The 24,966-nt window shown below is 43.1% G+C and overlaps 1 protein-coding gene across 1 annotated transcript; it reads left to right on the forward strand.

Annotated features, from left to right (window-relative positions):
* The first annotated feature begins 19,575 nt into the window (after positions 1-19,575).
* Positions 19,576-20,795, forward strand: LOC132570148 (F-box/LRR-repeat protein 17-like). Its single transcript, XM_060236579.1, has 3 exons — positions 19,576-19,655; positions 20,179-20,696; positions 20,780-20,795. The coding sequence occupies exons 1-3, from the start codon at positions 19,587-19,589 to the stop codon at positions 20,793-20,795; spliced, it is 603 nt and encodes a 200-aa protein (XP_060092562.1). The 5' UTR covers positions 19,576-19,586.
* Positions 20,796-24,966: the final 4,171 nt, after the last annotated feature.

A 24,966-nucleotide genomic window follows, 5' to 3' on the forward strand; every position in this document is an offset into this window, starting at 1 on the left:
AAACCCAAATTAAGAATCCATTAAATTCTTCCATAATGCCCCAAATCACCATAAGTATCCAAACACAAAGAACACCAAATATCCATGGACACAATATTATATATAAGTATTAAGTATAATTCAGTACAATTTATTGCCATGCACAGTTGCAGGTGTGAAGGCTCCAACAGAACTGGGGTGATTCTTGGCTTTGTGGGCTTGACTAGTTGGTTAGAAAGAGACTTTGGAAGCTGCAGTGAGTTGAGGTGGTGGTAGTTGGTCAGAGTACAAAGAACAAGGCAGGGCTATATCTCAGGATGAAGGAGCTGACCCAGTCTCCTCAGATTCCTGGACCATGAAGGACGCTCCTAGGGGCTGCCTCCATCTGGGATGTTCCAAGTGCTCAGCCTCCTCATTTGAACCTTCTATCTCCTCACTTGGCAAAGGAGTCCATCTTCCCTTTCCCCGTCCCCAGCCTTAATTTCTTGCCCCCAAGGAATTGAGGAGAAAAAAATGTCCCTAGTGGTGCTCTAGGAGGCAGTATAGGGCATCACCTGGAAGTGATATCACATCCTGCCCAAACTGTGCCTGCCTGAGCACTTGCCTCCAAAGCTCCTTGCATTTGCTGAAGCAGTGTACACTAGAATGAAAGGGATAAAACATTAGGTGTTGTTACATAGAATACCATTAAATATTTTGTGTTTTCTTTCTCTTCCCTTTATCCCCCAGCTGAACAAGAAGGAATAATATGCACAATGTACCAAGTTCTCCTGAACAAGCTTCATTGAACTGAATGCATGGTAATGCTGTTATGCAGTTAAAGAAATCTTGCTTGGGAGAACATTCAAGTGGATTGTGTTTAATGTGCTTTTATTTTAAAAAATCATAAGCACAGTTTTTTTGGGGTCAGATAACACTGAAGGTTGAACATGTTGTTTTAAACTGCCAAATGATTCTGGGAAGACACAAGCAGGTCATGAAAGCTGTGAGGCAATCATTTTTCCCCCCTTCTATTGCCATGCTGATTAAAGGGGAACAAAATGTCCACACGTTTGATTTGGAGTGAGGCGGGAGACAACCAGATGGAATTGCCAACATGGATTATTCCTTGTTTTAAATCATTGGCTGAGGCACAATTGATTAGCCTTATTATCAACTAAAAATTGTGCTGGCTAAAGAAAGGAAGAATAAACAAGACAGAAAAGTCTTTCCAGTAAACAACATGAAAGGAAATTAGCTTCAGATGATCCAAATATAACATTATTAACATTTACCAGAATAAGAACATTCATTCTTTTCACATGGGAATAAAATCTAAAACTATATGGAGGGGACATATTCCTTTGTTCTTCTAGCTAATATAGTTCTTATTTTAAATATTTCTTTTAAACTGTGGACTGTCTTGCAGAGACAGAAATCACAAGAGCACCTTAAAAAAAACCTGTATATCTTGCAGTAAAATCCATTACCAGCCCTTTGTTTGAATTCAGTTCACATCATCTTCTCATGGGCTATAAAGAGGTTCACTCTGTTCCAGAACAGTAATCACAATCCATTAAATTCTGTTCCCTGTAGTCTTTGTTCCCAGTTACATTTGATACTGTAGGACTGCATGTATGTGTATGAGAGAGAGAGAGAAATCTTTCCTTCATAATTCTGTAAGGAGCTTCATAAAAATCAAAGTGATTTCTTTCCTGTTTAATGCACTTAAGTCTATTTGTTTTCCTTTAATGATTATGTATCTAGGAAGTTAAACCAAAAGAGGATGTTACTTGCTAACTATAAAGAAAGAGTGTGTGTGGGAGAGAGAGAGAGAGAGAGAGAAAGAGAGAAAGAAAGAAAGAAAGAAAGAAAGAAAGAAAGAAAGAAAGAAAGAAAGAAAGAAAGAAAGAAAGAAAGAAAGAAAGAAAGAAAGAAATTTTGTTAGGATAGTTTCCCAAAGTTCTACTGTAACCTCAGGGGTTTACTATAGTCAGCGCTCACTTTCTAGTTGACCCCTAACAAGTCCTTCGGATGCTAGGATTTTTGTCATGAGCAAGTGTTTGCAAGAGCCTCTCTAATGATGGGAAGTTGATGAATGGAACAGCTCTGAGACAGAGCACCCAAACAAATTATTCCACCCAAACAAATTATTCCACTTTTGCCTACAATTGTCTTTGATGCTTCTGGGAAAACCAAGACAAGGAAAGCCAATTACTTTCATTTTTCTAGAGATGTGCATCTCTAGAGATGGTGTACCTGTAAGTGTTCTGAAATGAGACATGCGAGTCACAGCAAGATATGCTTTCCAGTTTGGGTGCAAGTTCTATGTGCACTCTCTGTATATTTCCCATAACCAGAGTAAAACACTGTGTGCTCCAATGCGCAAGTCAGACACCTCAGAGATAGAGTCCCATGCCACCTGTCCTATTATCTGAGCTATGGGTTGTCCTGACTCAGACTTATGCAGTGCTGGGGGCTGTGATGGGGTGCAGGAGAGGGTGTAATTGGCTGCATCTATAGCTGGCTCCCGTGCTGTGCTTGGGCTTGTGGTGACACTGTGCCTTTGATGTGCATTTTGCCTTCTCTGTTGTATGGGTGCATAGGCACTATAGCAGGAGTGGCCAGCAGTAGCTCTCCAGATGTTTTTTTGCCTACAACTCCCATCAGCCCCAGCCATTGGCCATGCTGGCTGGGGCTGATGGGAATTGTCGGCAAAAAACATCTGGAGAGCTACCGTTGGCCACCCCTGCACTACAGGATGGCTTCTGCTGGCATAACTCTGGAGGATGGGTGCTCCCAGGCTGGGTCAGCTTAGGGAGCCAACTAACTGCTGCCACACTTCTTGCCCTGCCCTTCTCCCACAAGTTCAGAGGGTTGCACCAGCAGTTCTCTGGTGGGGAACCACAGCACAGCAGGGCACTATGCCAGCATATCTACAAAATATGCCAACATATCTCAAAGATACACTGGCTGGTGGTCAGCTCCCTGGACAGCTGGTATATCTCCAAGATACACTGGCTGGTGGTAGCAGGTGGTCAGTTCTCTGGACAGTTTTGCCCAGCCACCTCAGGACTGTGCTATGGGTGGAAATGTCAGGCAATTATTTTGAAACATAATTGTCTCTTTCCTTTGGTCTGTTCCTCACTCATTTTCAGCTAGTAGTCAGTGTGACAGGAGATACTGGAATGCTAAGTGTTTTCCTCACAGCAGTCCCTTGACTGTGTATACATGCGCAATGAATGCCAGTACTGATTGCAACAGCATGAGCCAGCTTGAAGGAACAAAAGCTGTCTTCCCCCTCCTCACTCAATTACCCTACCCTGAGTACTATTCTCACCGCTCTGCTATTCAAGATCTTTTATCTGCCTCCTCTGTGTGCATGTGTACGTGCGTGCGTGCATGTGTGTTTGTTTGTTTGTTTGTTTGTTTAAAGGTGTATGTTAAGTGTAATTAAGTATAATTACCAAAAATACACAATATAAGGGTAGTTTAACAGATATTAAGGACACTTCTTAACTAAAGTACATACATGCATAAGAAGAGTATATGACATAATAGCTTAGCAAATGCATAACAATATATATATTAGATATTGGCATGGGAATATTTCATGAAGATATATACATAAAATAATATAGGTATAGCATAATATAGTTTAGAGTAAATGAATAGCATGATGTATGTAATGTATTGAGGTGGAAATGTTTAATAAAAGTATGTATATAAGATAATATATGTATAGCATAATAATATGGTATAATAATTTAAAAAATCAATATAAGTACCTATTTTAAATTTGAATATTATATTGTCATATATAAACATATATACAGAAACATATAAACAGTAGAAATCCATACAGAAATACAAACAAGTTTGCACAATGAGATGGGATTACAAGATTAAAACAAGATGAAGTCAGCCTATTTTGTGGTAGTTTACATTTAACCAAGTCATTTGATTGGACATAATCAAAAAAAGAAAACTGTTTTTCTAAAAATTTATCTTTTTGGGGGACACTTCAGTACATAGTATTTACCTCGCTAATGTATCAATTATAATTATATCCAATGCCTTAGAAAACCACTGGGATAATGAAGGCATCTTAGCTTCTTTCCAGGTTTGTGCAATAAGAATTTTTGCTGCCATTAATAATAATGACATTAATTCACCTTTATGTGGTAGAATCTCCTGAGTTGACTGAAAATTCACTAATACAGATGCTGGAGTTTCAGATACTTTTTTTTTTTTGCTGTGTAATTGCTTCAATAGCAACTAAAACCTTTTTCCAGAAATCAAAAATTGCTGGACAGCTCCACCAACAATGAAGGAATGACCCTACACTTTTACATCCCTTCTAGCGAGTACATGTTGCTTTGAATTTGGAATGGAACAGTCTTAAAGGTGTGAGGTACCATCTCGAATAGATGTTAAAGTTTTGCAGTTTTAGGTTTAAGGCAGGAATACTATAAAGAGCTGATAACCAGATTTTAGAGCAGTGAGATTCAGTTAGGACCTTAGAACAGTCTTTATTCCAAGAACTTTGTTGCAAGGTTACTTTCTTCCACCGAGGACCTTGTAAAGCTTAGTGACTGTACCCTTAAGGAGTAGGGAGCCATTTTTAAGGATTTCCTCAAACTGTGTAAGAGGCCTATGTAGTTGAGACAGTTGGCTGTTTTAATGCAGTAAATGATGAACTCGATGGTATTAGAACCACTACATGTCTAGGTTATGCTTACTTTTGAAGTGTTGCATTGAATACATATGGCCATTCAGGGAGGCCCCTAGGCAGTCAAAACCTTGGGGGCTCCCTCAAAATTATCACAGAATTGGAGCGGCCACCCCATCATCTGTGGGCCCTGCTGCAGCCTGCAGGCATTGTCTCAAATGCCCCTTTAACAAAGCTGTGGGGGAAAGGCAAACTTGGCAATGATGCTGGCATCAGCCGCACCAGGCAGGTCAGGCAAAGAGCAGCTCAGTTGCTGGCTGTGTGGGCAGGCTGAGAGGGCTGCAAGCAGGGGGGAAACCGGGGGGAAGGCTGCCTGCAGCCTCTAAAGGTATGAAGGCCCATAGGCCTGTACCTATTTGGCCTAATTGTTAATCCAGACCTGTGGCCATTATTAACGAATGTCTATGAATCTATACAGTCCTTTCTTTCTTCATTCCTGATATTGAGATGTTGGGCGACCTGCTAGAAAACATGATTGGCCTTCAAAAGCTACAACTGGGGAGGAGTTTGGTGCCTGAATAGATCTATATTTGTTCCATGTGTCCAGAGTGCGTTTCAAAAAGAGGTTAGCAGCAATTTTTTCATTTCCTTCCCTATAAGTGTTCCAAATAATTTCATGAAGGTGATCTGGCAAAACATAGGTTTTTTTCAATATTAACTCAAGCCTTATCAGTTTGGGGGGAAGCATATAGGACAATATGTTTTAGCAGTGCTGCTGCATAATACTATTCCAGATATGGGAGTGCAAGGCCCCCCAAGTTAGATGGCTTAGTAAGCAGTGGAAAGTTTACCCTAGGTTTTTTGTTTGCCCATATATAGTTAGTAAATAAATGTTGCCATTCTCTTGATTCTTTCACTGAAATGAAAACAGGTAAATTCTGAAACAAAAATAGTTGCTCAAGAAATATAAATGTTTTAATTTGATCAATTTTTTCTTAAAAAGTCAAATTTAACTCCCTCCAACCATCCAAGGAAGATTTAACAGAGGCAGTGATCGGTTTAAAATTTACTATGTAAAGTTAATGTAAACTAAGGGGGATAAGAATCCTTAAGTGCCTCATCGATTTAGACACCCACTTGAAGGGGAACTTTGATTTTATTGTTTGTTCTACATCTGGGAATATAGATATCAGATTAATTTTTGATTTTGTATAATTGATAGTAAAGCCAGAAACCTTACTAAATGCACCAATGTTCTCCAATAAACAAAACTATGAATTTGAAGGGTGGGAACAATATAAAAATTGCATCATTTGCAAAGAAGCTCATTTTATGACATTCTCCATTAATAGTTATTCCAATTATAAGCAGATCTTTCTTACTGCATGAGCTAATGGCTCCAGGGAGATCACAAACAAAATAGGAGATGGGGGCAACCCTGCCTCATACCTCTGGTTAACCTCAGGTTTTCTGATCTGAATTCATTAATAGTCACTTGTGCTACTGATAGCATATATATGGCTGTTCTCATGAATTTAGGCCCAAATCCAATTTTTCATATCCAATATGTTTCAAATATGAGGTCCATCATATGAGGGTTGGTTGGCTGGGGGAAGGAAAGAAGAAAATACTTTGACGCAATTATTCATTCTTTAAACATTCATTATAATCTACCTTATCAAAGGCTTTTTCCACATCAAGTGATAAGTGATTGATCAAGGGTTGATTCAGTATGATTCAATCTAGTGCATTCTATACAAGGTCTAGAAAAATTGTAAGGGGGCTGAAGAATGCACTGAAGCTAATTTCTTAGCAGCATTAATAGGACCTGTCCAAGACAAGTAATAAGGAAATAGAAAACCCAAATAACTAAATTTGTTCACCTGTTCAGCTGAGTGACCATTCATAAACCAAGTTAGATGGCATGGTGGAGGATCTTTAGAAAATGGCTAAAAGCTCCTGGGAACAATAAAGTGCAAAAGAATTGAACAAATGGTTTAAACCAAAGCGTCATCACCATAAAACAAATTTGAAACAGGTGTTTGAGACAAATAAGAGCAGTGAAAGAATTCACCAGAGATGACTATCAGTGTAATTTATATAAAGGTGTTGCACCTGAACTGCCCTTCTTCAAGGGACAGCTTGTTTTTCCAACATCTTTTCTTTCAAATAAATGCCTTATAGCATCAAATCATGAAATCTGGTAGTAAACAGTAAAACTAGTATTATATACAAGTGTTACCATTGCTCAATTATTTTTGTGGAGCTCTTTGCAATCTGGTGGATCTCAGTTGAGGTGGCAGTCTGTTCTGTTCTTTGATCTATAGAATGCTGTGTTCTTCATACCATGTAGCTGAAAGCTAAACTAAGTCCTGTAAATTACTCTGTGTTCCTTTTCCTACCTTAATCCAAAGCAGTTTGTATAACTATCTTTTCTTTAAAGTTCCTAAACAGAATCCTTCAAGCAGAGGAACCTCCAAAATATTCCAACAAGGAAAAAACAAGAAGAAAAGGGAAAATACAGCCAACTTAAAAAAAAAATGAAATAAAAAACAAGCAAATCAATAGAGCAAGGCAAGAAGGGGGGGAGGTCATTGCTTAGAGGCAGCCCTTCTCTTTCTTGTGAGAAGCAACAACTTTCTCTGGCTTATCTAATTATCTAGTTGTACTATATCCAATTATTTTCTTTTGGGAGTTCAACATGACGAGTGTCTTCCAAGAAAATTCCCTTCCTTGTCCATAGTTCTCTTCAAAGGAATCCTGTCTTTAATCGCTATAAGGCCAGTCCTGTCCTCAACTAGGTCCAGGGACTTTTTGGCCCTGGCCCCCACCTGGTGGAACTCTCTGCCTATGAGATTGACTACCTTTCCGTAGGGCTTCCAAGGCAGAGATGTTCTGCCAGGCATTTAATTAAGGACAGCAATGGTCTGGCACTCTCACATCTCTACCTTCCCCCTCCTCACTAGATCTCCTCTACCCAGGAGGCTAGTGGACAATGAAATTATCTGTAATCTTTGGTATAGTATTGTCTTTCTAATGAATTGTTTTCATATATTTTAATGTTTTAATCTTACTATGTACTGTCTTGCCCCTGATGCAAGCTGCTCTTGAGCCCTGCCTGCAGGGAAGGATGGCCTAGCAAACAGAACATAACAATAATAATAGGAGGATGCAGTGCTGTTGGCTCATCATATAAGCAACTCTGTTACTCTTCAACTTTTATGTCAGCAATTACACACTCCTGTCTTTTCATTAAGCATACTGTTAAATTAGGACCTTCTGGCTTTCACTCCATCTACAGCTCCTGAGATCACATGGTTAGATCACTTAGAAAATATATTTTTTCACCATCACAACTAGGCCCATAACAGGCCAAACTCACAGTTCTTCAAATATCAGATTTGGGTACCAGATCAACAAGCAGTACAGGAGCATGTTTTATAAATATTTCTGCTCCCTCACTCCCGTTAGATACTGACTCATCCTTTAGAGTCAGCTGGCACTGGGTGGTTGCTGGCCCCAGGGCCAGGGAGGCTGTGCAGGGGTGGGGGGTGGGGGTGTCAGAGCTGCTGGTGGCAGTTCTGGCCAGGAGCAGGCGGGACACAAATAATTCTTGTTAAAAGCTTGATAGAATGCAACCAGAAGCTTAGGGTGTTTTCGCACTCACCTTCAGCCGGCGCCGCGACCCTCTTGACGACGGAGGATCTGTGCTGATTTCCCACACGAAGCGCTGGAGCAACCAGAAGAGCCGCCAATTTCCGGCGCGAAGCCCGCTCAAGCGTTTTCCTGCTTCTTGGCGATTTACGTTTGAGCGGGCTTCGCACCGGAAATTGGCGGCTCTTCTGGTTGCTCCAGCGCTTCGTGTGGGAAATCAGCACAGATCCTCCGTCGTCAAGAGGGTCGCGGCGCCGGCTGAAGGTGAGTGCGAAAACACCCTTAGTGTATTTGTATTCCACATCAAATCTTGTGAAATGTTACATAAAGAAAATGATATATTATAGTGTTTATAAAGTGTTAGGCAATATGGATGTGTCCATGCCACCACCAATTTCCCTCTATGATCTGGTCATATATCCAGACCTGACTGGCCACATGATATTGTGACATCAATGCATTCACTACATAATGGCTGGGATCCTACAATGAAGAGGGCCATTTAAGTTAAAGTTAGTGGTGAAGCACTGGCTGTGAAAGAACTTAAGGTAAGTCATTTTCACACAGATTTTCTCTCTTCTCCTGTAATGAAAACTTCAATCAAATTGAGCACCACATTTAAAGAAGCAAAGAAATGAACTCTAATCATCTAATGGAAATTGCAATAAGCCTGGAGCATTGAAATCTACCATGTCACCAAACTTTTCTTCATGAGAGAACAGGCAAAAGTGGTCCTTCTTAATTTATATCAGCTCCTTAATGTCTAAACATAATCTCAGTTTTCCACCTTTTTTTGCTATTTTTGCTAATGGGTGCATCCATTCTGTTGATAGCTTTACCTTTCTAATTTTGTCAAGGTCAACAAATACTTCTATGTACCTTCAAAGAGTTAATATTGTCAAAAAGTTCTTCAAGCAATTTTATCAGAGCATGCTATCTAATGTATTTCTTCTATTGATCCCTAAATCTGTAAAGGAAGAATGACCCTCTAAAAACATTCTTCTATTCTTTGTTCAGCTGCATTTTCTTCTTCAAATTACCACATGGGCCTCTATTATTGTTTCCCTAAAATTTCATTTTGGAAGATAGTGATCATAATTTCCCTCTTCTCTCTTTCTCTCCTCTTCTGCCAAACCAAAATTGCATATTGCTTTGGCAGAACAACTTCCCTTATGTAAATATCCAGAACTATCTATCTATCTATCTATCTATCTATCTATCTATCTATCTATCTATCTATCTATCTATCTATCTATCTATCTATCTATCTATCTATCTATCTATCATCTATCTATCTATTTTACTGGATTTATATCCCGCCCTCCCTGCTGAAGCAGGCTCAGGGCGGCTCACAAAAGTAAAAACATTTACAGGTTAAATATTAATTAATTAAAATCGTACAATAAAACAATGAAAATTACATTGAATAGACACATCATTCTATCATTCATCAGGACTTCATCTGAATTAAAAATAGTATCTCTCTTCTCTCTTGTCTTCTTTATGGGATTCACACACACCTCCATCACTTATGTTTGCGTGATATTGTCATTCCTGACACAAACGTAGGAGAGGAGCATAAAACAAAGCAATGAAAGTTGGTCAAAATAGATTTTCTAACCTGGTGCCTGCCAGACACTGAAGATCCAGGCATATGAGAGTGGAGTGGGAATTCCACAGTCAATGGAAAAGGCCCTGTTGTTGAGGCTGCCTGCCTGATGTCAACAAATGGGGGCAAAACTCAACAGCTTCTGTGATCGTAGCATCTCAGTATGCTCACATAGGGAAAGGACCCAGGTTCCAGCCCATTAGGGCTTTATAGGTAAACCCTAGTGCTTTGAACTGGGCTTGGAAACAAATCAGCAGTCAATATAGATATTAGCAGATGATTATTTATTTATTTATTAGTTCAGTTTATACCCTGCCCTCCCTGCCGAGGCAGGCTCAGGGCGGCTTACAACAGCTAAACCAGCATAGTTCACCATAAAACAATTTTTAGACATTAAAAACAGTAAAAATATTATAAAGTGCTATACATGCAATGGCAAAATGCAGCAGTTCATGATTGCCATATACAGATAGGAGATCCAATCAATACTAGATGGCTCTCTAATGCATAGGACACCAATAGGCTTGCCAATCCCCAGGTCCCAGTGGGGGTTTCTCTGCTTTTCCAGGCTCCTTCCCACCCCCAGTCAGCTGGCCAGCAGGGGAAACCCTGCCCCCACAGCTGCCATGTGCTTTCAACCCTTGGAAGGCTTAGAAGACGTGAGAAGGGCTTGGGTTTTTGTTTTGTGTTTTGGAAAGGTGTGTGTGCCTTTAAAACTTTGCTAGGCTGATTGGGAGTAGGGTGAGCCTACAGAACAATGTGGCTGTGGGAGGAAGTTCCTTCTGTTTGTTTTACAGCCTCTCCAGAACTTGTTTGCACAGTAAAATAGAGCCTCTGATTTCCCTGTGTTAGTCTGACGAACTGGGTTGAATGTACAGCTTTCAACAACTCCCATGGCTAGTAAAGTGTGTGTTTTCAAACTGTGTTTATTTCGGCTGGGTGTGTGTGTGAGAGTGAGAGTAAGAGAGAGAGAGTGCTGTTAGGAATGAGGAAATGAAGACTGTATTCAGGGGAACTGCACTGTTGTATTTTTATTTATTTTAAAGAAAGTCTCCTGGTTCCACCCCCAAAGTCCCCAGGTATTTTCTGAATTAGACTTGGCAACCCTATGCACCAAGCACAGGCGGCCGTTATTAGATTAGTGGGCACAGCATCTTAATTGAAAGCCTGGTGGAAGAGCTCTGTCTTGCAAGCCCTGCATAATTGTAAAAGATCCTTCAGGAAGCTCATTCCACCAGCATGGGCACACAACTGAACAGGCCCTAGCCCTAGTCGTAGCCAGTCTGGTGTCTTTAGAGCTGGGGAGTACAAGGGGATAATTTGAAAAGCTTCATCATTGAATAAAGTAAATGATCTCTAGACACAAGAAAGGAAAGTATTTATTAAATATGAGAGAATAGGAAGGGATATCTCACACAAGGAAAAAGCACAATAATAAAAATGCTTGCGAAAATAATCGTTCTTGTTGTTCAGTCACACAGTCGAGTCCGACTCTTTGCAACCCCATGGACCAAGTCATGCCAGGCCTTCCTGTCTTCCACCATCTTCCGAAGTCTGCTCAAATTTGTGTTAGTTACATCAGTAATGCTGTCCAGCCATCTCATCTTTTGCTGTCCCCTTCTTTTGCCTTCTGTCTCTCCCAGCATCGGGATCTTCTCCAGTGATTGTTCTTTTCTTATTTGGTGGCCAAAGTATTTGAGCTTCACCTTCAGCATCTGTCCTTCCAGGGAACAGTCAGGGTTGATTTCCCTTAGGACTGACTGATTTGATCTTCTTGCAGTCCAAGGGACTGTCAAGATTCTTCTCCAGCACCACAGCTTGAAAGCATCTATTCTTCTGTGCTCGGCATTCCTTATGGTTAACTATTACACTATAGATTTTAAACAATCTTTATACACACAATAATCACACACAGAGCATGGAACACTTCAGTACATACATATTTTAAAATAATGTATTTTTCCACTGGTTGCTCCTGTCTTTACATCATTTTCTATACTATGACTCCTATTACATCTCCTTATTATTGGCTAGGCTCTATATTCTCATTTAAAATACCAGTTTTAAATAGGTTAATACATATTTTTAAATCAGGTACTGCACGATACCTTTTCCAGTTTTCTTACGTTAAGAAATTTGTTTTTCATGATCAGTGACTTGCTCAAGGACTACAAAGGACATTAATCATTTCTTTTGTACATACATTAGTTGACAGTGTGCAGGAGAAGGGATGAATCACCCAACCTAAAACGTACAAGGCTAATTCTTATTGTCTGCTTAGTAAGAGGAGATGGTACAAGGTGAAATATTTTGGACAGGACATAAAGATAAAATCTTTTTTTCTGATAAAAAAATCAGGAAGTGAAGAGCCAACTTTCAGGTTCAAAGGCAAAAATATCAGATGTGTACTACTGGTTGGAGCTGTCATCTTGAAGTTCATTTGGTAGATTAGAGACACAGTAACCTAAAGTCTCTGCTTTGTACACTCAACACACACATGGTTTCTTTAAAACATTCAAACCTCCATAAAAACATACTATTGCCATTTTCTCAGTTGTTCCTAGATACTGAGAATGCCCCAAAGTGTCTTAAATACCCACCCCCAAATCTCTTTAGCAGCAGACTAAGCACATGCAGTGGGGTAACATATGTAGAATGACTGGAAACTTGGCAGAGTATTGCAGTAAAATAAAATGAATTAATTATAACATGTGGAGACTTGATACTTGTGTGAGGATCTCTTTATCCTCTTAGCTTTCTTGCTGCCCCTCACTGCTTCCAGGCCCACTATAGTTTCCTCCCCCCCACCACCATCAGAGATGTTATTGGGTCCACTGTGGGTCCCCCAGCTAGTGCTCCCTCTAAGGTTAGTTAGTGTGAGCCTAGCTCACAGTTTTTTAGCCTCCGGCTCACACTGTTTGGTCTTAGCTCAGGAAGGATGGCCCCAGAACAAATTAATGTATACAGTAGCTCACAACTTTAATGCTAGTACCTCATGAAGTAGAATTTTCGTTCACAAGACTCCATAGCTTAGAGGGAGCATTGCCCCCAACCCACCTCACAATCACATGTATCATTGGGAGACTCATCTGCCAAAGCACCCATTCCTCATGGATGTTCATGAGTGCTGTGAGAGAAGAGAGTCTTCCGACTTCCCCCTTGTGTTGTTTTTATGAGAGGAAATGGATGGGAAGGCTCTATTTTCCACTTTCTCTGGGTCCTTGTATCTTAGGCTTCCCAATCCCCCGGTCCCAGCGGGGGATCCCCCGTTTTGACAGACTTCTCCCCGCCCCCAGCCAGTTGGCCAGTGGGGGAAGCCCTGTCCCCACAGTCACAGTGTAGTTTTAGAGCTCCTGCAGGTTTAGAAACCTGCAAACTGATCTGTTTTTAAAATGTGTGCCTTTAAGGCTGAGCAGGAAACAGGAAGGGCTTCATAGGAAAGGGTCAGTAACGGTGTTTTAGGAGAACGGCTCCTCCCTTTCTTTTGCTTTTGTTTTCAGAGCAAGTACAGTTCAGCAGGAACAAAACCCAGTAAGTATTTGTGTGTGTGAGAGAGAGGGCGGGGGCAGGGGATTCCCTGGTTTGGAGGCCCTCCCCCCACTTTAGAAAGCGTGGGGGGAGGGAAATGTCTACTGGGCACTCTATTATTCCCTATGGAGAATGATTCCCATAGGGAATAATGGGGAATTGATCCGTGGGTATTGGGGGCTCGGGGGGGGCTATATTTTGAGATAGAGGCACCAAATTTTTAGTATATTATCTAGTGCCTCTCCCCAAAATACCCCCCCAAGTTTCAAAACGATTGGACCAGAGGGTCCAATTCTATGAGCCCCAAAAGATGGTGCCCCTATCCTTAATTATTTCCTATGGAAGAAAGGCATTTTAAAAGGTGTGCTGTCCCTTTAAATGTGATGGCCAGAACTCCTTTGGAGTTCAATTATGCTTGTCACACCCTTGTTCCTGACTCCACCCCCCAAAATCTCCTGGCTCCACCCCCAAAGTCCCCAGATATTTCTTGAATTGGACTTGGCAACCCTATTGTATCTGGTATCTTGTGTCTAAGGACATGTGAAGCCCAAGAAAAGAACAAAGGAACTCAGGGAAAACGGCATGGGAAGGAAGCCTGAAGCTCTCCTCTCCTCTTGAAGAGTTTATGAACTTTCACAAGCAATGGGTACTTTGCCAGTGAATTCCCTGACTGTACAGATGACTGTAAGCCAGTTGGAGGAGGGGGGAAATCACTGACCCAGTTCAAATTACATGCATTGTAGTATCTAGATTCTTAGAAAGATATAACTCTGCTTAGGATTGCCCAGTAAGGATGGTTCTGGACAGAATGAGTTATAGCTTTCATGTGAAAAGCATGCAAGGTTTTAATTTTTATTTTTTTTAATGCATTGCTCCTTACTCTTGGCTTTTTTACCCTTACTTTTTTAATGCATTGCTCCTTTTCATGCCATAGGCTCCTCCCAAGTGACTGTTCTACTAGGCATCCTTCTCAGTCTCTTTCTCACATTCTATTGCTCATTTTCATGTTTATGGTTTGTAGGATAATTGCAGTCTTAATCAAGATAGTTAAAGGGATTGTTAAATGGTAACTCTATCAATTATTTTCCAAGAATACCAATACAAATAATGGGTATTCTAATAAATATCCATGCCCAAGGATCTGAAGATAATACGCAGCCAATGTTATGGTGTAATAGTGTGAAAGTTTAATTAACTACAGTTAAAAATAAGATGATCCTATCTTATCTATGTTTGCTGTTTTAATTTTGCAATGTTATGGCACTCCACATACAGTAAGGCATGAAAGAAAGGGAAAAATATTAATTTATCTACCCAGGTCAACAAAAACCTATAGAACAAGACGGCCTTTGCCTGCTGGCTCCCTCTTGCAGAATACACTGGGAAACTTTGCCTGCAAGGGAGTGAAGATTAAGGAATCTTCCTTCGACTGTTCCTGTGGCACAAATATTTTAGTATCAAAGCTAAAATTACTAACATCCTTTCACTATATACAGTTAAATTGAACATAGAGACAGAAAAGGGTTGAAAACTCGCAAGGAAGATGGGAAGAGTGTTTCTTCTTGCTGCAGTTCTGTGGGTAATCATTAATAAAAAATAAGAAAAAGCTTTCTGTAGCAGCTGTCATGGATGCACACCACTAACTTGTGCATAATGAGGAAAAAAGGCTCTTTCAGTAATTGAAAATCTGCGGCAACCTTTTAAAAAGAAAAGATCAGCATGGAATGAACAAAAGGCTCATTCAATATGCTATCACTTCTGTGGGGGGCGGGGGGTGAGCCTTGTTTTCTTCTTCTGGGAATTTTTGGAAAATCATTCCATCAACTGTTTAATTAGTAGGATTGCCACCTGGCCATTTTAAACCCAGACAGGGAATTCAAAATTGGTATTTGGTATATGAAACAAGTTTTGGCCAGGGCACTCATAATCTGGGCTACTCATACATTCGGAATACAGAGGGTCCCCTGAGATATATGCAGTTTTCCTTACAGGACAAATAGCACCTCTAAGGAATGTTTCAGGTTAGAATAATGGCACAGATGGGAAGACTAAAGTCCATTCTCCATGCTGTTGTCATACCAATCTAAATTGCTTCTATGTGTTGGGAAAATGTAGCAGAGTCCAACATAATGCACAGCAGAAAAATGAAGCTGCCAGAGCCAGTGTGTTTAGCTTATAGAAAAATAACTTTACTAGAAAATAGGAAAGGTTACATGGAAGAGAAAAATAATAAAGGCATTCTAAGTAAGCTCCATTTTGTCTACATCACAGATAGGACTGTTTTGGTGTAGGGAGAATGTGAGAACAAAGGAAAGGTTGTTGTTCAGTCACACAGCCAAGTCCGACTCTTTGTGACCCCATGGACAAAGTTACTCCAGGCCCTCCTGGCTTCCACCATCCTCCGAAGTCTGCTCAAATTCGTGTTTGTTACATCAGTTTCCCCAAAGCCTTCACTTTCTTGTGCATGTGCCAAACTACACATAGCATCTCTCAAAAGAATGACAGCCAACAGTCATTCTCAAACTAGGCTCTTTAGGAATGAGACCTCCTCTTCCTTGGTGGGAAGAACTGCATGATAGCTAATTGGCTACATGTTAACTAGCTAGCATTAACATAATAAACAGTTTAACTTTTTCATGAGGGCATGACACTTGCAAACTTCAACAATATGTTCATGGGAATTTAGTCAAAGACCAAGGTGCTCCTGAGGAATAATGGCATATTGTTTGAAACTGGAGGCCTATGACACCACCACTGTAATTCTGCATTCCCTAGCAGCTGACTAGATTCTACAGACACACTATTTTAATTTTATCATGCATTTTATTTCACACTGTCCATTTGGGTGGGATGTACATTGGGCCCCAGTGGCGATAGACTTCCTGGGTGTTAGCCCCACTGAGCATAGCAAGCTGGGGATGTGCTCCATTTTGGTCAGGAGCTTTGATAAAGCACATGAAACTATAAGTTTGTGCAACAGACTGCCCAATGGAACCTCTTTATTTTTTTTCTTCTTGTAACAATCACTCACCACCAGCCCTATGCGAAATGGTTCCTTTATAGTCCCTAGAATGCTTTGCTTGGCCCTTGGTAGCAGTTCTGACCATTTTGCTTGTCAGCCATAGAAATGTATAACACTCCTGCAAACTTGGAGCTAAGCTCCAGTACTAGCCAGCAAGCCCCAAAGACTGCTGTACCCTTTTCTTGGAACTACAGTGGACCCAGTTTTAGAGAGTATGAAGCTCTGCTTAGCTTGTAAATCTTGCACACTTGTTGCTAGATATAACTCTCACTGTATAATTCTGTCACTATCTTCTGTCCTAGGTAGTCCCTGCAGGGGTCAGTCCCATTGGCTGTAGTAAGTTGGGCTGCCAGTCCCCCAGGGGGTTCCCTCGTTCTGAGAATCTGTCTGCTGATTTGGAAGAATCTACCAGTGGCGAGGGGGGATGGTGACATCATGTGACACTCTAACCTCTCCTCTTAATCTCTACGGTAGGAAGGCTAGAGTGTCCTGGCTGCTGGAGGACTCCATGGTCCCCCCCCCCCGGCCTGCACTAGCACATTGATTTCTCTCCTCCCCCAGTGCATGCACAGCTTGGTCTTCATGGGCTCTGAGGAATGGGTGGCCCTGTTGCTCGACCCTCCAACCTCCTGCTATAAAGACCCCTCTGCTCTCAGCAGCCCTCTTTTTGGCTGGAGCAGAAAATAGGTCACATGAGCTGCTGTCTTGAGTCACTGAGCAGCCACCATCCAGGCTGCCCACACCACTGTAATTGGAGGAGGAGAACTGTGTTGCTGCTGTGTGGGCCCCTTGCTGCAGGAGGAAGGTGGGTAGAGAGGTCTGTCCTCCTGGAGCTGTGGGGCTCGGAGCTGATGGGTAAATTGGTAGAAATGGAGTGAGTAGGGTTGCAGCCCCCTACTTGCAGGTGCCACTGGGATGCTGTCCTGGTCTGACAGGCTCCTGGTGGGCCAGGCCAGGCAGGCAGGTCAGTATGGCAGCCACTGACTGTTCTCCAAAGAAGCAGCCAGGTGGGAGAGTAGAGGTGGGGGCAAGGCTGCAGGTGTCCTTCTCCACCCTGGCAAATGGCCCAGTGCCCCTTGTGTGCTTGTCGAGCTGTCCAAGGGCGGTGCATGTGTGTGGGAATGAGTGGGAGAGTAGTGTTGGGACTGGGAGAGAGGCCACTGGCATCCTTCTCCTCCTCAGCAACTGGCCTGGTGCCCCTCATGAACTTGCTGGCCAGAGCTGACAAAGGTGTGTGTGTGGGTGGATGTGTGGAGAGTAGGGAGGAGGAAGCGTGTATCTGGGAAGTCTCCACTGTAGCCCAGAGTATCCATTCACAACTTGTGTGTGTCCTATATTTTTACCTGAGCTGAATTTTTTTTTTAAAGATACATTTAATTCAGCTGATGGCTATAGGAAGTGTGCCTGTTGCTTCTCAGCCTGCATCTAATACAGGAAGCCAAGCCCTATCTTCAAAATGTGAAGATGTTTCCAAATTTCCTCCCTTCCTTTGAGCTCCCAGCTGAATCATACAGTACAGCTCTGAAATCTGGGTCCTGTTGTGTCCCTCTCCCCCTAGAATCAGATTTGGGGGTACATTTCAGGCTGTATGGGTGGAAATATGTTGATTTTGAAGAATAGAACAGTTAACATTTAGTACTCATCAAAAGTAGAGAGATAAGCAGGGAGTAGAGAAAGTAGAGAGATATTAGTTACTTCTAGAGGAGTTGTAATAATTTACTTTAAATATTATTTGAAGTTATACATATAATGTAGGCTGGGTTTTTTTGGTTATATATGATAATTTAATCAGTTGTATGCAATTCTTCAATAAAACTCAGATTGTAAACAACAAATGCAGTGTTGAATCCCTAACTACAGACATAACAGAGGCAGGTTGTCATTATTCAGTGGTCAGCAAAAAAACCCCTTCGCACATGCCTTGAGGAATCCAATACCTTGTCCTTTTCATTTTTTTCTCTGAAAGTATTATTCACACACATGCTGCTCACTGACACTAAGACCAGGCTGCATCCTGGCATCTAGTAGTAAGCACTAAAGAAAAATATTTCTAAGTTACATTGCCAGACTGGATGATTGGAGAATTGACTTGCAAATCAGTCCTAAATATTTCTTCATCATGGGGGGGGGGGGGGGGATGGTGGCTCAGTGGTAGAGCATCTGCTTGGTAAGCAGAAGGTCCAAGGGTCAATCCCCGGCATCTCCAACTAAAAAGGGTTCAGGCAAATAGGCGTGAAACACCTCAGCTTGAGACCCCAGAGAGCCGCTGCCAGTCTGAGTAGACAATACTGACTTTGATGGACCAAAGAGGGTCTGATTCAGTAGAAGGCAGCTTCATATGTTCACATATGTTCACAAAGTGCCTTTTTATCAGAAGGGGGTGGAGCTTGGGTGCTGAAATCACTTGACCTTGAACCTGGAAGTGACATCACAGGACATGACATCATGAAAGTCTCCTGGCTTCACCCCCAAAGTCCTCAGATATTTCTTGAGTTGGACCTGGCAACCCTAGTGGCATGCTAGGAAGGGGTAGTTGCTCCGTTCTGGCCTAGGGCCTTTAAAAAGCATGCAGGGCCTTGAATTGGTGCAACGATCTCCTGTCCCAACCTCTCCTGAGCTTCAGTTTATGCACTGTTATCTAGCAGTCAACTCAGCTTGTCTACACCAGATTTATCAAATGAAAAGGAAAAGTAGAATTGTATGTTATACACACCTATAGGTGGAACTAAACTTCAAATCCCTTGACGACTTTAGCCAGTGATCGTTATGCATGTATTCACAGTTTTGCTTCCAGCTTCTTTTAAATTCATGTTTTGATGCTCATAATTATATTTTATATCAATATTTTTCACTCTACCTGTCTTTCTTTCCTTTCACCAAACTCACTCTATGTATCTGGATTTTTTCTTTGTATTTTCATTGTATTTAGGCATCCTCTCATTAATTTGGTTTTTCTTCCACAGAACCTTTGAAGCATGTGTGTTGTTCTATAGACACATAACATGCTCAATATAATTAATGCACTGTGTTGCCTATAAAAACTTAGTGCCTGATAACCTGGCTAGCAAAGTCTTTAAAGCTCCATGTGTCTCTGTCTCCTCCCCAACTGAGTTGTTTTTCTTTTTCAGCAATGTATAAGCACAATGAGTCAAGCTAAATATGATGAGCCACCAACTGATGAGAAGTATGAATTATTTCCTCTGAACTGCAACGTGAGTGATTTGCAGTGAGGCAATTATGCAGTATTTTCTGTTTTATGTATTTTTGTCTCGTTTTTTTGGAAATCTGTAGATGATTTGTTAATTGCCAGATAACTGAGTTATCATGAGCTTTCTTGCTCATATGAAAGTAAGTTTTTAAAGAAAAATATTGTGGTGATTCTGACTAGAACTCTGCTTTTCACACTCTGTGGCAGTTGTGTTTGCCATGGGCATAGCAATCTTGCAATGCATTTTCTACGTCATACATTTTTTTCCCTGGTATAGAATAGAAGTAGTAAAATGGCAGCCGGGTAAGCTCTAGAGCGAAATTGTCTGCAGCTGCTTTTGAGATTGCTTCTGATCTGAGGAAATGTATGGAAACCCTTATAAAAATAGAGAAGTCACATCCTGTAACTATAACGTACTGCAAGATTTTCAGAAGTTCTTTGTTGTTGTTGTTTACTGCTTTTACAAACCATCACTACCTGCTTCAGATTACTGCTTGATAAAGGGAAACTATGATCTTTTTATGCAGATTATAGAACTGAAGCCAGCCTTTGCTACATTTAACTATAGACAAGAAAAGCACTTTGATGGAGTGGATTTTATTAAATCTCATGCATCTCTTTTCCATACTATCTGTTCGATAACAAAATCTTACAAGAGGCTTTCAGAGTATGATCGAATCCAAAAGCCAAGAGAAATTTGCCAAGGAGTGCCACAAAATGATAATGTCATAGAGGAAGACCAAATTTCAACTACAAGCTCGCAAGACCCAGTTTTGTCTGAAGATAGGCAAGAAGATACACCACTGGGTCCACTTTTGTCCCAAAATGGGCAGGTGGTTCCAGATTGGGCTGAAAACGGGCAAGTGGTTCCAATTTTGGCCCAAGATGAGCAGATGGATCCAGTTTTAACTGAAGATGGTCAAGGGGTTCCAGCCATAGCTGAAGATGGTCAAGGGGTTCAAGTCATAGCTGAAGATGGTCAAGAGGTTTCAGTCATAGCTGAAGATGGTCAAGGGGTTCCAGTCATAGCTGAGGATAAGCAGGAGTATCCTGTCTTCACTGAAGGAGAACAGGCCAGTCCTGTCTTGACTGAAGCAGGACAAGAGGGTCCTGTGTTGACCAAACAAGAATCTGTTTTGGTTGAAGAGACACAAGAAGATACACAAGAAGACAAAGGTCTCTGCAAATCTGTACATTCCAAACAACTCCTTGCATCAGAACGCAAAAGTGTTATTGCTGTAAAGCAACATATACTGAGTTGTGAAGAACAGTCACCGGCACAGATGATTCCTTATGTGATTTTAATAAACAAAAGTATTCCCCTGCCAGTATCCATTATCCAAAGCCTATGTCTTGCAAAGAAGATATTATGCAGGTTGCAGTGTTTTACACTGAGACGAAAAAAGAAGAAGCTGCTACCTCAACCTGCATCAGTAAAACAACCCATTCTGAAAGTACAAACAGATCAAGGTTAGCAAATTATATTTGAATTCAAGTAGAAATTAAGTAAGTTTATATACAGTGAGTACAGAACTTTATAATGTATAGCCCAACAAAGTCTGTGGGGTTGTTATACTACTCTGACTTGAGTGGTTCATGGTTAGCCACCTTAAAGTGTTATATTGTGGTTATGATATGAAGCATTTGCCCCCCCAAGTCGGAATAAAGAGACGGACACAATTAGATTGGTGAAATTATGGGCCACTTTATTAAATAACATAGCAATGGCAAGGGCAACCGAACTGCGGCCAGGTCAGGGCCAGGGGTCTCCTCAGACCGCTCCCATGCCTTTTTAAGCGGGCGAGAGACCCGGCCCCCAAGCCAGAGCTGTGTGCCACAGCTCCCGCCCAGCAGGCCCAGCAGGGAGGCTCGCACTGGAGAGCCCAGACAACAGACGCGAGTCTCAGCGAAAGGCACCCATCCAACCGAGTCTCCAGGACAGTCTGCATTCACACACCCTGGGCCACACCAAAAGGTTGATCCTGCCAGACCTCCAACTCCCCAAAAGGGGGAGGCTAACCGCATGGTGCCATAAACCCCGTAAAACCTGCCACTACTAAGGCCAAGTCTCTACTTAGGGCTTAGCACCCACCAAAAGGCCCAAAGCCAACACAAGCCCTTGCTGCAGATCCCTCAGGAAAAGCATATTACCCTTTCCCGAGAGATGCACCCCATCCCCTCTGTAGAGGTCGGGACATTCCCTATAAATATCTGGATGAGGCAAATAGTGGCCCAAACAACCCTCCAAAACCTTGCGAATCTCCTTTTTCGCTCTGTAACGTGCCCTCTCTATCCCAGCTGGATTCCAAGCACTGCGCCACACCAAGCGCAGAATCATGGCCGACCAGACTATAAGGTACCAGGCCATCTGTTCCATATGTGCTTGAAATCATCTCGGGCTTGCAAGATCAACGCCTTGCCTTTTACCAGCCCGAGATCATTCCCTCCCAGGTGAACAATTAATACCTGTGGAGGAGGGCCCAAACACCCATGAAATAAAAGGGGGGGAAGCAAGCCAGGCCACTGAAGACCCCTGCGCCCCCGCCATTCAACCGTAACATATTTGCTGAGCCCCAGCTGAGAGCCAATAGCAGTTCTCCAAGCTTGACTGTGCCCGCAGATGAGAACTCTGCTCCTCCGGCCAGGAACAACAGCATCTAAAAGGAAAAACAGACAAGTTATAAAACCCGAACTTAAACTACCCCCCCCCCCCGCTCCTAATAAAAAACTACCAGTGGAGCAAAGGGCGAATAGAACTTTTGTAAGCCTGAGACCACCAACGGCCAAGGCTGAATGGACAAAGTAGGATAACCCAGAGCAGCAGCCGTAGAGGCCGCGCCGATTCTAAGAAATGGATACAAAACCTCACTCCAAATAACCCCAAAATTGATGTCTTGCCAGAGGGCTACCCTCAAAATGGCAGAACAACAACCCTTCGCAACCTCAGAGCTACCTTACCCTCTGATACTTAACATCCCTACCTGAAACTAAAACTTTTAACAAATATAAACTGTCCCCCTTACGTGGGTACCTGCGAAGCCATTCCTCAAGAGGACCCACCTTCATCGGGCTGAGGCCTTTCTCCAGATTGAGAAGGCCCTCCCCTGATCCTTTCTGACCCTTGCGCGGCCGGACTCTCAGGCAGTTGTTGAAAGAGTGTGGGCCGGCGCACAGGGGGCATTCATGCTTGAACTGGCAAGCTTTACGACTGCACGCCCCCTGGGCCCCAAACTCCCAGCAGAGCAAGCGGGGCTGAACCGCCTGCCCCGCAGCACTGCGGGAGGATACTGAAGCACTGGAAGGAGAAGAGGAATCCTTGGATACAAGGTGACCACTGTCGGATCGGTCCCCCAAATTGGGCCGAGCAGGTGACATCACCTGCAGCCACAACTGCTGGTGAATCCGATCCCAAGGGAGTGAAGGGTACAAAGCAGCCCTCATCCTGAACTCCTGGTCGTATTGGATCCAGGCCGGGCCGCTGAACATCGTATACCCCTTGTATATGATGTCCATATATTGAATCAACGCAGCAGCCCGCCAGGGCTGCGCACACGCTATCACTCCCACATATATGAAAAACCTCGGAAGCCAATTGGCCCAGGTCTGATCAACCTTCCTTTTCCTGAGCTTCTCCTTCTCTTTATCATCCAGTTCCTCCTTGTACTTTTTTTCCAACTCTCTAAATAAAAGGGAAAATATGTCAACATACTCCCCTTTTAAGATTTTTTCCCTAGTGGCAGGCAGCAGGTGATCACCCAAAGGCAAGGCAACCTCGCCAAAAGGCATAGCGCCAAAAGGGACCACCCCGTAAGGAGAAGGTAAACCCCAGCCACCTGACCAAGCCGCTGCCGACCCCTGCTGCCCCACCCCAGGCCAATTACCCAAGGGACAGAACTGACCCTGAGGCCACATCCAATTGTTCTACTGCCCTAAGCCCAAACAGAAGGAGTCCCTAAACTACCTGACGTAGCACCAGCCCCAGTAGGACCAGCAGCCCCCCACGCCCCCCAAGGCCACCCAGGCCCAGTGAGAGGCAAGGAGCCATCCCCAGACTTACCAGAAGGTATAGCAGGCACCAATGCTGACCCAGCACCAGACGATGGGCCCGCTCCCGCATCTGAGCCCACCAGCCCTAAAGCTCCTCCAACAGCAGCTGCAGCAGACCTGCCCTCTAAAATAGACAAACGGGTCAGTATATCTGCCTGCAAAGCCCGTTTAGGAACCCGCCCCTTATTAGGCAACTAAGAAGGTGGGAACCCTGATGCCTGCTCCAGTGCCTGCAGTCGCTGAAAAATGACTGCGTTCACTTCATCCTTCCCCCTCCCTCATCAGAAGGCGAGGGGGGTGGAGGACGCTTCAGGGGCGCCTTAGGAGCCTTAGGGGCAGGCTGCTTCCCCTTCGATTTCCCACCACCTTTACGTCCAGACATGGCAAAGCACAAAATTAAAAGGGGAATAAATTGCCCAAAGCTGTTGCCTAACTGAGCAGATGGCTAGATCCCAGAAAAGTTTGCACCTAAAATGGCCGCCTGAGAGCAAGGTGTGATGCAGAAGAATGGAGCATAAAATGGCCGCCACGCCCCAGAGGGAAGGAGAAGAACAACCACCCCAGAGACTATGAAAATGGCCGACCCACCGATTGCCACCTCAGCCCAGCTCAAATGGCCCAAAAACCACAGGCCACTCAAAACAATGATCTGCCCCCAATAAAGAAGAAGATGAAGAAGAAGATATTAGATTTATATCCTGCCCTCCACTCCGAAGAGTCTCAGAGCGGCTCACAATCTCCTTTACCCTCCTCCCCCACAACAGACACCCTGTGAGGTGGGTGGGGCTGGAGAGGGCTCTCACAGCAGCTGCCCTTTCAAGGACAACCTCTGCCAGAGCTATGGCTGACCCAAGGCCTTGCTAGCAGGTGCAAGTGGAGGAGTGGAGAATCAAACCCAGCTCTCCCAGATAAGAGTCTGCACACTTAACCACTACGCCAAACTGGCTCTCCAGGTAACTGGGGCCTCTAGAAGAAGAAAGCCACCCCAATGACGCTCCCCTGCCCACTAAAATATGGGCAGATAAATTCCTGAGTGCAGGTAGCTAACGACCCCCCATGAAACACTGGGCCACCGTGACACAATAATACAGCCAGCCACGTCCCACGCCGCTCCGCTCTTCAAACCCGCGATCCTCTTCAAACCTCCGACGCACCAGCCTCAAAGCCTAATCCCCTCCCTTGCTCAAGCTGAGAGCGTGCTAGCACGCACCCTGCTGTCCAAGCAAGCCAAGAGGACTGACGAGCCGGGGATCGGAGGCTTCAATAAG

Source organism: Heteronotia binoei, chromosome 4 (genome assembly GCF_032191835.1).
Source record: "Heteronotia binoei isolate CCM8104 ecotype False Entrance Well chromosome 4, APGP_CSIRO_Hbin_v1, whole genome shotgun sequence".
Taxonomy (NCBI): domain Eukaryota; kingdom Metazoa; phylum Chordata; class Lepidosauria; order Squamata; family Gekkonidae; genus Heteronotia; species Heteronotia binoei.